At 41.2% G+C, this 14,110-nt stretch overlaps 1 protein-coding gene across 2 annotated transcripts in view; it reads left to right on the top strand.

Annotated features, from left to right (window-relative positions):
* The window catches only part of PIK3AP1 (phosphoinositide-3-kinase adaptor protein 1), a 106,863-nt gene that overhangs the window by 39,616 nt on the left and 53,137 nt on the right, over positions 1-14,110 (top strand). For both annotated transcript variants that reach the window (XR_010381962.1, XM_031461498.2), the window contains exons 3-6: positions 8,832-8,968; positions 11,381-11,525; positions 13,269-13,411; positions 13,540-13,672. Coding sequence is in view for 1 of the 2 variants with exons in the window: in XM_031461498.2 (XP_031317358.2) it covers positions 8,832-8,968; positions 11,381-11,525; positions 13,269-13,411; positions 13,540-13,672 (558 nt within the window). In the remaining variant the exon portion in view is untranslated. The remainder of the gene's footprint in view (positions 1-8,831; positions 8,969-11,380; positions 11,526-13,268; positions 13,412-13,539; positions 13,673-14,110) is intronic.

Here is a 14,110-nt window from a genome sequence, read left to right as displayed (position 1 = left end):
AAATTTCTCCAGGCCTCAGGTGGCACTCTATACTCCTGCCCCATCTGGGTAGGGTTAAATTTGGGTCTTGACTGGGTTGCAGATGCAGAGGGAACATGACCCCTTTCCCTCGTGGACCACACCACCTAGGTTGCTTGGCTGCTCATTTCAGCATTCTTCTAAGAAATCTCTGAATCTTCTTCACTCTTGTATCAGCCACATTGAAATCTTGGACACAAATTGATAATGTCCTCCTGCTTCACATCAGCCCAGAGACCCACATAGGCCCCTGACTGGCCGCAGTGACCATTTCTGTTTCATTCTATTTTTGGCTAGATTGGTGAAAAACTTAATTTTCAGTTGAGATTTATCTCTTTAATTCCCTTCTTTGTTCATTTTCTTTTTCCTTGTCATTTCAAAACCGAAAGAAAATAATTTAACATGTTTATGCTACAGACCTTCTTTTGGCCTTCCCTCCTTTGCTTTATCTTATTTAAAAAAAAATCACTAATAAATTTAGCTTAACAAAACGAAAGCCATATAGCATAATTCAGCTTTTCCCAAACTTCAGTCATTGAGGATCATCAATATGGTTTTTGGTTTATCTATTTTTTTAATAGCTTTATTGAGATATAATTTATATACCATGCAATTTACCCACTTAGAGTGTACAATTCAATGGTTTTGGGGGGTATATTTCATTATAAACTTTCTAAAAGTGTGGCAATATATATAATATAATATTTGCCATTTCAACCAATTTTAAGTATACAATTCAGCGGCATTTATTACATTCACAGTGTTGTGCAACCATCGCCACTATCTCTTTCCAAAACTTTTCCGATGAACTCTTAATAGTATTTTCTTTATCTCAATTCGTGTTTTTTATTTAAGTAAATTTATTTTAAAAGGAAACTTGCCACTATAAATAAAAAATCAGTATCTCTTGAAATAAAAAAGTAACTATAAAAATAAAGACAATAAAAACCAAACAGTGGTTTTAAATTCCACTAGACACTCATCCCTGCAGAAGCCTGTGGGCTTATGGCCTTGTTCCCTCTGCGGTGCAGGGGGAGATAAGCATGTTAAGGAGAGATTAAAAGCATCGTCTTACCAAACTGAGCCTTTCTTCTTGATATGAGTGGGATTGAAAGAATTGAAAGGGGACTGCTTTCTTACTATGTGGCTCAGGGTCACTGAACGTTTGCTGTACACCAGTTAGATGGTTCCCAGTGTGGAAAATGCTATCAGAGCTCATGAGAGCATGGATTTAGGGGTTAAATTTCCATTCAGCATGCACTGTGTGACATGGACAATTTATTTAAATTCCAGTGCCCTAGTATTCTCATCTGTGAAACAGTCAGAATCATTCCAACCTCTTAGGTGTGATAAAATAGAGTCATGTGTGTTAAGGGTTTTGCATGGTTCCTGGCATATAGTAAATGCTCAGTGTGGCAGTTGTGGTCATTTTTAAGAATGATCCCTGTTTATAGTACTTTCCCCGAAGCTTAACATTACCTTACAAGAGAAGTTAGCTTGTGTGCCCTGGAAAAAAAATGTGTCAAGATCAGGAAACACCATTCTCTCACCTTCCTTACCCTACCCCTCCCTCAGGCTATCAAAAAACAGTCCCGACTGAGCACCAGACAAGGTGCAGGAAAGAAGCAGTAAGCACTGTGGTCTGAAAACTTCACTGGAAAATCAGACAGTGCAGCCTTGGGGCAGAGGCCCCTGGAGCACCCTGGCTGGTTCAGTTGGCATTCAGTGTCTCTTGACTTAAACTCCATCCTTGGATGTGTCACTTGGCCGTGGTGGCAGGTCGTGGCATACCTAACCAAGGCAGCATTGCTCAGAACAAGGCAGGACCACCAGGTGTTGGTGAGCAAAAGCCCACGTTGTGTCTCATGAGCTGAGTCACATCACCAGACCAGCAATAGCAAGTGACACTGCTTCCTGCCCTGGTCCACATCCACAAGGGAGACTGGCACAGACACCTGTGGGCGAAGTCCTACTCTGCCCCTTGCTTGCTTGCTTGCTGCGTGACCTGGGCTGCGTTACTTCAATCCTTCAGGCACAGTGTTTCCATCTATAAATGGGAATAGGATATTGATTTCTATCTCACAGGGTTTATGTGAAAATTAAATCAGATTAAGACTGTTAAAGCAGTCACCACAATACTCAAGTAAGTGGTAAGTTTTATTGTTATCGTTATTAGTAATAATGAGTCTGTCACTAGCCCTCTTACACTATAAGCTGGTCCATGTGGTTTGATGTGGGTCCAAGTGCATACATATACTCAATTCATTTAAAATTCGTAATTTCTTTAGAACTTAATAGTGTTAAATATTTTTTTAGACTCCCTTCTAAAGGAAAAAATTTTTTGAATCTTTAGTGATGACAGATTATTTTTATGTTGCTGAAATGTGAATGAACATGTTCAGTTCCTGATGCTTATTGTTCTTTCCCAATTCCAAAAGCAAAACAGATGAGCCAGATACGAATAAAGGTATTAAAAAAATAAAAGGCAAACTGACTGCACTTGCTTTGTCATAGATGATGGTGGTTTACTGAAGCAGCATTACGAACATGGCACGAGGCTGTGGAGCTCACTGACTCTGTCAAAGGGGCTTGCTACAGCTCCCCTGGGTTATTGTGGGACTTGGCTCTCCCAGTGCATTTCTCTATGTGAAGAAGTATACAGGGAACCTTCTTGTGTTCACTTGGCACAAATGCCCCATTTACATGTCATCCTGCCCCCTGTCTTCTTTCCTTATTAGCTTCTGACATTCAGCGTAGCGTAACCTAGTTGCAAAAGGATTACACACACACAAACACTCACGGCCACCGCAACCATGTGGCTGGACCCAATTATAATGTGGTCATCCAGATAATCTGGAAAGTCTTTGCATCCCATTTTAAAGGCATTGTCATCTAAATGAAAAACCCAGGCACTGATTCTCATAAGGACTATATCTGAGGATTTTGGCAGATGCCACCTTTGAGAAACATTGATTCACATCCTGCCTAGATCCCCAAAGTATGTCAAGCAGCCGTCAAAATTAAACACAATATAAAAAGAGAAATAAGCAAGACCAAGACCTGGCAGAAAGTGTTAACAGTGGTTAAGAAACAAAATTAAAACCGAGCTACCTGGCAGCAAGAGCAAAAGGTGAAAAAAACCATGTTAGCTAGTTCTTACTGTCTAATAAGTGAAAGTAGGCAAGTTCTCTGAAGAGACAAACTTCCCTGCCACTGAATTCAAGGAGTGTTTACCAAATGAGCCTTTTACAGATGAGAATTTGAAGAGCTTGATGTACAAAGAAAGTCTTTTTCTGTAATTTCTTCAGAGTTTCTTAAGAGCTAAGAGGATATTGTCAAAGTTTAAAGCAATAAGGATACTAATGGTGTTTTAATAATACTTGAACTGGGGAGGCTCCTCAGCGTTTTCAGAGTGCCTTCACTCAAACATTTATTTATTTGAGTCTCAGGATAGCAAAGTTGGTGTTATTTTTGAGGTGGGGAGGGGTGGAGAGGAATCTGCAAGTTTTAAGGGGGAAACTTTGGAGCCATCTCATTCTGTCAGGTGGGTTTCAGTGGTGCTTATGTCTGGGTTTGAATCTGCTGAAGTGGCTGGACCCTGGCTGTCTGTATGGTGCTGTGGAAGAGGCTGATATGGCTGGAAGAAACGTGAGCAGTGGTGCTGTCCATCAGCGCCACCGGAACGGCCCTGCAGAGTGAATGGCATCCTGCCTGACTTCTTGAAATGAATTAGCGGCCAGTAGCTTATTCATTTCAGGTGACTGAAAGAATAGATCTACTGGAAGGAGTTGTTTATAGGGACCATCTGAACATGGGGACTGTCTACCAAGTGTTGCACTATTAGGAACAGTCTCATCATAAATGATGCCAAGCTGGTGATGTGATTAGTCAAAAGATTCAGCTGCTGCTTTTCTCTTCGCCCCACCCCCAGTATCAAAGTGCTTTCTTATTGTGGAAAATATGAAAATACATGAACAGTTTGGAAGGTAGGAAGGAAGAAAGAAAAGAGGGAGAGAGGGAAGGATTATGCATATACCCACACATTTTCTTCTGACCTTTTGGAATGCATTTTCCTTTGTGTAATTGATAACTTACGCTATAAGATACACGATTTTGTTTTCTGCTTTTTTGTTTAACATAATGTCATAAGCTGTTACTTCAAACTCTTTGGAAAATAATATTTTAAATATTCTTTTACCAGACAGATTGTTTTTCATTTTTCACTGATGCAAAGAATGATTTAGCAGACATCTTGGTTCATTACCTTTGTCTACATTTTGAACATTTATTTTTCTCCTTAAGAGATATTTCTGGAAGTAGAATTAAGTGGCCAAAGGTATGAACGTTTTAAAGACTTCCCTTTCTCTATGTGTGGTCACATGGCTTTCCAGAAAGATTGTACAGTTCAACAGCAAATGAGAGTATCTGTCCTACCTCACCTTCAAATATTTCCTAATTTGAAAAGGTGAAATAACAAATTTTTATTTGCATGATTAGTGACAATGAATGATATTTAATTTTTTTGGATGGAGAGGTAATTTTATTTCTTCTTTTCTCAATTATCTACTTACTGGGCTTTGGGTGTTTTTAAAGAGATTTCTATGACCTCTTAATATATTAAGGAGATTAGTTCCTTGGCATGTCTATTTCAAATTTTTAACCAGTTTGTGATTTGCCATTGGATTTTTTGGAAACAGCTTTCTTGAGATGTAATTTACCCATTTAAAGTATATAATTCAGTGATCTTTTTTTGTATATTCACAGACTTGTGCAGCTATCAGCACAATCAATTCTAGAATATTTCCATCATCTCAGAAAGAAACCCCGTACCCTTTAGCTGTCATCTCCCAACCTCCACCCACCCCCTCCCAAGAACTCCCAGCCCTAGGCAACTACTAATTTTCTTTCTGTTTCTTTAAATTTGCCTATTCTGAACATATTGTATATTTGGAGTCATGTAATATATGGTCTTTGTGGCTAGCTTCTTTCACCCAGCATAATGTTTTCAATATTCATCTGTGTTTATAGCATGTATTGGTATTTTCTTCCTTTTTATGGCTGAATAATTTGTCTATCCATTTATCAAAGAATGAACATTTGGGTTGTTTCCATCTTTGGCTATTATGACTAATGCTACCAAAGCATTATAGTTAGTTTTTAGGTTTTTATTGATTTACTTACTAAAGTTTTAAATTCATGTCATCAGTTCTGTTGCTTGTTTGGATTGTATTTCTTCAGTAGTTTAAGATAAATATTTTCCCAAAACAATGATAAAATTTCCACTTATATTTTTATCTTTTTAATCTTTAAAATTTGTTTTATTGTTCATTTCAATCTATAATCCATCAAATTTTATTTTGGAGTGGATAAGAATTAGGAAGAGTCTAAATTGTCCTCTGACCCCCACCCCCATCCCGAATGCCTAAATTTTTTCAGCAATATCTGCTGAATCATCCTTCTCACTAACCTTTTTTTTTTATTCTGTACTGATGTTTATTGCTTTTCATCACATGTTGAGTATTTTATGAGAATGAAGCTTGATCTTGGTGTTATTTATTGTGTTTAATTGCTCTGTTTAATTTTTTATAAGTTTAATATAAAGTAAGGCCACCCTTTATTGTTTTTTAAACTTTGGTAGGAGACATAAAACCTATAGAAATGGAACTTTCTTAGATAGGAAAATTGAATATTATAAAGAAGAAGACTGTGGGAACTACAATTTAAAATTCAATGCAAGGAGGGTGATTGGTTTGGACTCTAAATTATATTTGAAAAGTGAGAAAGTTTTTTTTCCATGATTATTGTTTTAATCAGATTTTTTTTTATACTTAAATGTATCTTATTTTATTAAAGCTTAGGAGGCAAGTATTACTATTTATTTTTGACAGTTCAGGAAATTGAAGTTTGATGTGTTAAAAAATTTGTCCAAACTGAAGATATTTTAAACCTGTTCTGTGCAATTTCACAGATCTAGTTTTTTTCCTACTCAGAGAATTATGTAATCAACAACTGGATTTCTATTAAAACTTCACAGGCTTTTTATGATAACTATCTTGACAAATAGTGCATAGTTAGACCATTAAAAAACCCGAAGGCAGTGAACCCCGTGATACCATTTTCTGTTATCAGTTCCTTAAATTCTTCTTTTTTCTTTTAGTTGCAATTTTTCTATTTCTTGTGATGAGAATGTTAAAGATTCACTCCCTTAGCAACTTCCAAATGTACATACAGTATTATTAACTATAGTCACCATGCTGTACATTTCATCCCTTATTTGCATGACATTTACTTTATAAATCAGATTTTCTACTTATTTTGAGATAATTTTGGTAATTTATATTTTTATATAAAAATTGTATTGACATTTAAAAAAATTCTTAGCATAGAGTTTTCACATCAATATGTTTCTAAAATTCTTCTCCTTATCTGTTGTTATCCTCCTTTCTTGTTTGGCTTATTTCTGTTTCTGTATTCTTTTCTTGATTGCATTTACTAGAGCTCTGACTCTAGCCAGCCAACTAATTGGGTCAGTAATTTGGGAGAAACGAAGAGATTTCTTTTTTTTGAAGCAATAGATTGTACCGTGGGTCTATCCCCAGGAGGTTATACCTGTATAATAAATTAGAATAGGTAATTGACAATAGTTGGTACCCACCACTCTAGCCACTTAGGATAATGTCAAAACAATTCTAGAGCAGTAAGTAGCTCCAGGGAGCTTCTTGCAGTTTTAAGTAACTGATTGAATGTTTTAAGTCGTTGGGGTTATTTTCTCATTCAGGGAGAACCTCAGGAATGAAAAAATGGCATGTCTAGGTAGCTAATAATACAAAATTAAAGCTTGATATAGTGTTACATAATTAAGAAGAAGAATATTAATTATCTCTAATTTTTTGGTTCTTTCTTTCACAGATTCCTGTGGTGGGTGGGAGTTAATTTGGGTGGCATGTACAGCTCAGTCCACAGGGGTGGACCCTGACTTTTTAGAAGTCACTGATTAAGGAGGCAAGATGTGGGGAAGGGCAGATCCAGTGGAGAAAATGGCAGCCTTCAGTTAATTTGTTTTGGAAAGCAGGGAGGTGGGGAGACTACTGCACTTAGCCTTTGCAGGGGGATAATTAGCACTGAGTGAGAGGGGAGTCAGTGGGATCGAAAGAAAAAGAGAGATATAGGAGATTGATGGCTCTGATGCTTACTGAAAAATAATATCACCCTCCTTAGAACACCCAGGTTCCTTTGCCCCATCTCTTATTACTGAGTTCTGCCTGGAGTCCTGTTGCACAAACAAGGTCAGAGACTAGGCTGTACTCAGCCTGGCTCTCAGAAATAGTGCATCTTGGGAGAAACCACAGAGAGGGGACACACAGCAGGAGTCTGTGCCTCCCTGTCCATCACAGTGTGTAGACATCTGTCAGCAGCAGTGTCAGGCTCTAGGACAAGACTCCTGTCCAAGGCTGTGGAGCTTTTAAGTTGCATATCTGGGAAGCCTCAGCCCCTCCCCAAGCCTGAGCAGGTCCCAGAGGTCCTTGCCTCACAGTTAGAGTAGTAGGACACGGTGGGGGCTTGGCCCCCTAGCCCTGTTCCGCTGCCTCAGCCTTCATGGTCATGGGAGCATAGCCTCTCCCCAGCATGACCTGGGGTCTAGGGTGCAAGCCTGTGTTACAGCTTTGTGTGGGGACATATCCGTGGGCTGATGTGCCACCCCAGCTTTCTCCCAGGATGGATCATACTCCTTCCCTGGGAGGCCGGCCTGCAGGAATCAGCCTTACCTCTCTCCAGCTCTTAGATTGTGGGCTCTCTGAAGGCAGGATGGATGTCTCATTCACCCTCATGTCTTCTCAGTGCCTAGCACGCTTGGCTGGCTCTGAGTGGTTTAGGAGTGAAGAAGAGCAAGCCCAAGAAAGAGACCAGATGAACCCTCCCTCTCCTTGTAACCCTTCTTAACCATTGTGCTCCTCTTTGAGGATCTGATGAAAGCTTTGAACTATCTCCAGAGAAGTGTAGGCAAACACATGCGCGTGCACACACACACACACACACACACACACACACACACACACACGAGTGTGCATGTATATATGGAATCTTGCATCCAGTTAATGAGCTCTGGTTAAGAGCCCCTGCCTTAGAACTCTGGTAGGTTCCACTTACCCCATCTGAGCACCATCTCGTTCTGTGCTATACCCCATACACCTGCATACCCCTGCTCCCCTGCTCTGAGTCTGTGCATCAGTCTTTCCACAGCAGAAGTTTTGGCTGTGGTACTGATTTGGAACCTGGTCATTACAGATCTAAAATTTCTTGAAAGTGATGGTTTTCCACTGTTACTCCAGAGTGGGTACATTGGCTAGCCATGACCCTGTGGAATAATGGCTTCCTGGAGAGCACAGGTTTTACTTGATGTTCAAAAGATGACCTTTAAATGGACAGTCCATTCTTGACCCCACCTGAGGAGAAGGAGCCTCTTTCCTCACAAACACCAAAGTCAGCACTATGAGAAGTCCAGATGTAAGGCATCCAGAAGCCTGTTGTTTGAGACTAGACCTGCCAGCCCCAGACAGCAGCCTGCCTCAGATTTTCTGGCTTTTCTCTCCACCGTCATCCTGTTGCTGTCACCCTCCCCTGTGGCCTCCAAGGTGGCTGACTTTTCCTCATGAGAGCCTCTTTCATAATTTCTTGAGTCACTCCCTGCAGCTTGTATTTGTTTGAGATTCGGAACTGTTTCCTATTTGGTAATGTTTGGGGTTTTAATGGGGTGAGACATGCCCAGCACTTCTTCCTTCTCCTTCCATTCATTGGTGCTCTCTGTGCCATAGATTCTGGCTGTGACTCAGTCACTGACACTGAGACCGAGGACGAGAAGGTGCTTTCCTACTCGAAGCAGCAGGGCCTGCCGCCGGAGACTCCGCCTGGGAACCTCATGGTGGTGCAGCCGGACCGCATTCGCTGTGGGGTAGGCATTCCTGGGGCTGGCTGATGGATGTCAGAGCACAGGCTTTTGGGCTTTTCAATGGATGTGCTTGTTATAGTAAAGGGAGCAGGGTTCTCCTGTTGCACCTCAGTGTAATCCCAGCCTTCTCATGGGGTTTCCCTGTACATTAGCTATCCTGGGAACCCCAATGCCTGGGACCTGGCACACCTCTTTCCTTTAAATCAAGGTGAGATGAGCCCAGGAATGTATATATTAGCAGTCTAAAACTTTAAGTTCATGGATCAAAAATTTAGAGCATGTCGGAGACCAGCAGACATGAGCATTACAAGACATTTATATGCCAGCCGTGGAGTTAGAGGCCTGGGTCTGTTCCTACCAGCATAGTGCTGGGAGGAAGGAACTGTGGGGCATTTGGAGAGCTTGCTTCTCTGTCAGTTGTTCCCTAGCATGGCCCAAATGGGTGCCTTGAAACTTGATGGCTGAAACTTGCTGGCCAGCATTGCTTGCAAAAGAAAGAAGATTAATGCTTGAGCATAACATGACTAACATTTTCAGGGATGGGACCTATGTTAAGAGGTGACTTGAAGGTGAAGGCCAACTGATGGGCCACTGCCATTTGAATCATGCCATAGTACTGATAGTTTTTCATTATCTTTCCTTTCCTGATGAGAAATGTGTGATATTGGTTCAGAGCAGAAAACGCTTCCCTATGGGTACAAGCCCTGTGCTGACTTTGCCGTGGCAACAGGAAGTCCTGGCTTCCCTGTGCTTGTGAGTGGTTTTCTGCACAGCCTGAGGCCATGAGCCATTGGGCAAGGACTCCCTCCATGGGGTTGCAAACCACTGCTTCAGGCTGGATGAACATGTAGACATGTTTAGTTTGGGCTGCACAGTGTTATAAAAATTGGGCATGAAAATCTGTTTACAGCTTCCATTGAATCAGAATCTGGAAATACCAGACCTGAGATGAGTGACTGGGCTGAGCAGCCCTTCAGAAAGGGCATGCATCCTCCAGGATGCTGGTTCCCTCCCCTCCCCTTTCTTTGTACTCAACCCGCTTGACTCCTTTTCCTTACTGGCCAGGCCGTTGTGGGCATTTTAGTTTTCAGTCTTCCTGTACTCCTCCCTGCCTTCCCCACGTCCCTTTTCTCCTGAGATCAGACTGGTGGGTGCCTGTTGCGGAGAGGGTTTTGAACTAAAGGGTGATACCCCTCACCTGCCTCCCTCGTTTTCCAGGCTTTGGCCCCCTTCTCCCATGCTGGCTGCCACTGACCCAGATTCTCCTTGTTGCTTGCTCCAGGTCTCTGGGTCCTGGGGCAGCAGGGCTGGGATTGGGTCATGACTGTCAATAGCGGAGACTCATTCTCTCCAGCTCCCCAAGCTTCTTGGGAGAAGGAGCAGGCGGGACAGGGCTGGGTCTGCAGCAGGAGTCAGGTCAACGATAAACACGTTCACATTTACCCTCAGCAGTCTCCATGAGCCAGGACCCTGTCTCCCTCTCACCTGCTGTGGAGTCGTGGCCCTTGTCATGAAGGCTTTTACAAGGGCTTGATAGCAGAATCTTACAGTGAACATTTGGGAATTAGATATGGCCAGAAATTTGTCATTTTCCCCTGTTTTTTGGAGGACCTGTCCTTTCCAGTTCAAAGTCTTAAGAGCTTAGTCAGCGTAACCAGCGCAGTAAAACAGACAATTCCATTTGGCATGTTCAGCAAAAGATCTCAAAGCAAGGTAAAATAGCGACTCGGGTCACTCAATGCCTTGGGAAAATTAATCCTCCAGTAAGTTATTTTTGTCCATCTAAAAACAACTTAAGTTGCAGAAGCTAAGAGGGCTTCTCTCAGCCAGTGCCTCTCACTCTGTAAGGTCACCCAGGGGTCTTGGTAAAATGCAGGCTCTGGTTCAGAGGGTCCACGAAAGGCCTACGATTCTGCATTTCTAACAAGTTTCCAGGGAATGCCAATGCTGCTGGTCCCTTGGCCTCATTTTGAGTAGCAAGGCTAGTCTAGAATAGTGCTTCTCAAACTATCTGTGGTGAGCAACTCTTTTTTAATTTTATTTTTGTAAATTTCCAATCCTTCCATGGACCCTTCATACATACAATAAAGAAGAAATGCTATAAAAATTAAATATAAAGGCATATAAAATACAAGCCCCAGGTTTTAAAGTCATTATTAGGTTCAACAGATGTAAAGTACCTCATCAAATTGTTGTAAAGATTTATCAATGTTCACTCTGAGTTATTGTAACTTGTCTGGTTGGGACCCATGGCAAGCTGCCTCTGCCCGGCACCGGACCAGAGACCCCTCACCTGCTCTGGAGCAGCCTCACTGGGCAGAGCTGGGGCTTTGGGAGCCACAGAGACCCTCTGGCTCAGCGCCCTCACAGGGGACCCAGGAGGAAGAGGGGATGGTGACTGGTCTCCCTTTCCAGGCAGAAACCACTATCTACGTCTTTGTGAGATGTAAGCTGGATGAGAGGGTGACGACAGAAGCAGAATTTTCACCTGAGGATTCTCCCTCAATAAGAGCGGAAGCCAAGCTGGAGAATGAGTACACTGTTTCCGTGAAAGCTCCCAGTAAGTAGCCCCAGGAACCTCCAAAAATTAGGCATCGTGTTAAGGAAGAGGCCCCCCTCTTGTTGTCTTTTACTTGTCTTGTCTTTATTCAGCCACTGGGGAAAGTGACAGCCAAGATTTGAATTTGGTTGCCAAGTACTATTTAAAGGAAAAGGAAGTTGAAAAAATACACATGTGTGGTGGGGTGGGGGAATGGATATATTAAAATGTTTATCTTTATAAAGTTAACATATTAACAATTTTTGAAATTAGAGAAAAGTTGGAAGAAAGTCATCTGACAGCCTACACTCCATCTTTTCTGTCTTTGTTTACAATTTTTAAAAACATAATTGTTCCAATAGTATCTATTATCTTACACTCTTTTTTCTTTATGTACTCTTAATTTATCCTCTCTCCATCCCTTTTCCCCTGTGCTATTACGTGGACTTTGTAACTTTCCGTTTTATAATTATATTTTTTCTATTACAAAAGTAATGTGTGCTCAGTATGAAAATTTGAAGAATACAGTAACCATAAAAGAAAGTAGATAGAAAATTATCCATCTGCACATCCCCTACACAGAGGAAGTCATTGGTTTCTGTATTTTTCTCCATCTGTGTACATAGCTTCATACTGTCTTGTAACTGACTTTCATTACCTGGAAATACACTAAGAGTATTCTCCCATGTTAATAAATATTCTTTTACAATATGATCCTTAGTGGTCACAAGGTAATCCATTGTATAGATGTACCATAATTTATAAAACCAATCCTTTGTGTTGGACCTATATCTTAAAATCGTAATTTTAAAAATGATGTAATAGTTGAATAGAAGTATCATCTTTTAATTTTTCATTTCCTCATTGTTGCATATTTGTGTAATTTCTGATTTCTTATTGTCTTCTTATTGTTTTAAATGATGATATATTGAGCATTTTTATGCATATATATATATATTTTTTTTGTATTTAAGATTGTTTCCTCAAGGTGGAATCCCTGAAACAATGGGCATTTTTAAGGGCCCTGGAAGATAGAGCTTCATTGCCTTTTGAAATATTACTACTCTCAACTTTATTTGCTATACCATCACTAACACTAGGCATTATCACTTTGAGTATTTTTGCTAATTTGGTATATTTTTAAGCAGTAGTCTGTTGTTTTAATTTGCACTTCTTTGATTACTAGTGAGGTTGAGTATTTTTCCATGTTCTCTACTTGTCGCATTTCCTCTTTTATGAATCGAATCTTTGTGGTTGGTGTATTTTTAGGTTTTTCTTTCCCCCTCACAACCTCTTCCTGTGGTGTAGAAGAGAGAGCACCTAGGGGAGTACATAGTAGTGACGACAGCAGAGCAAGTGAATCAGGTCTACTGGCCCAACGGGGCGGAAGCACGGAGTCTCACCCGCCAGGATCCCTTCCCCCTTCTGGCGACCACTGGCCTCTATATAAAGTGCTTTAAATTCAGCTCTTCCTGCCTGTTGCGACACTGGGCCTACAGTAGTGAACAAAAGAAATGAAAATCTTCCAAAAATTAAATTTCAGGCCCAATGAGGATAATTCCTCTGAATCAGAGCCCTCCCGTGATTAGTCTGCTCACTACTACTTCTAGTCTTTCCCTTTCTTCCCAGTCATACAGCTCACCTCCAAGATCTTCCAGCCGTCAATTAGTTTCTTTACCATTAAGATGAATCCATGAACACTTTTCCCTGTCCCCTTGTAATATAAAAAAAGAATACTTCCATAGTATCTTTTCTTCTGTTCAGACCTTTCATCTGGGAGTGTTTCTCTGAAGATATATTCCGGAAATTTACTGGTGTGCGAAACCGTTATCAGCTATTATACTGACATGGAGGAAATTGGGAATTTATTGTCCAAAGCTGCAAATCCCGTCGAGTTCATGTGTCAGGTAAGGATGGTAAAAGGCAACTAGAGTTTTCTGGGCAAGTAGTTTCTGCTCATGGTTCATCAATCTCAAATCTGCTAGATGGGAGACAGCTGGATTTAAAATCTGACCGTCTTCACTTTTGTATTTAGGCTTTTAAAATTGTACCCTACAACACAGAGACCCTTGATAAACTGCTGACAGAGTCCCTGAAGAACAATATCCCTGCAAGTGGGCTGCACCTCTTTGGAATCAACCAGCTGGAAGAAGAAGATATGATGACAAGTAAGTCACTAGTCCAACCTCAGGAAACCAGCAGTGTGCTGATCCCAGATTGCTGCTCTCAGCCTGCAGTCAACCTGTGCTTGTACTTTCTGCCGGTTCTGCTCTACAGCTCATTCTTGGAGAAGCATTCATTCTTCACTGGCTAGCCTGAGATTCTTCCAAACAGTAAATATGAATATCTTACCCACTTGCTACAAAACCCTTTGTGGTGCCTACTTATCTTCTAGACAAAGTCCAAACTCCTTACCCTGTTTACAAACCCTTCCCAAGGGGCTCCTGCTCTCACTTCTCTCCACGCCCTCCCTCGGCTTCTGTGCTCTGCTCTACGGAAGGTATGAACTTCTTTTACCTGATGAAAATTCCACCCTGCCCCTTGCCACATCGACCCATAGGAATGCGGTTTCTTCCTCCTCTCCTCCTGCAGCAGCCAGGGAAGCA

The sequence above is a fragment of the Camelus dromedarius genome, chromosome 8 (genome assembly GCF_036321535.1).
Source record: "Camelus dromedarius isolate mCamDro1 chromosome 8, mCamDro1.pat, whole genome shotgun sequence".
Taxonomy (NCBI): domain Eukaryota; kingdom Metazoa; phylum Chordata; class Mammalia; order Artiodactyla; family Camelidae; genus Camelus; species Camelus dromedarius.
This window is presented reverse-complemented; position numbering and strand designations above follow the sequence as displayed.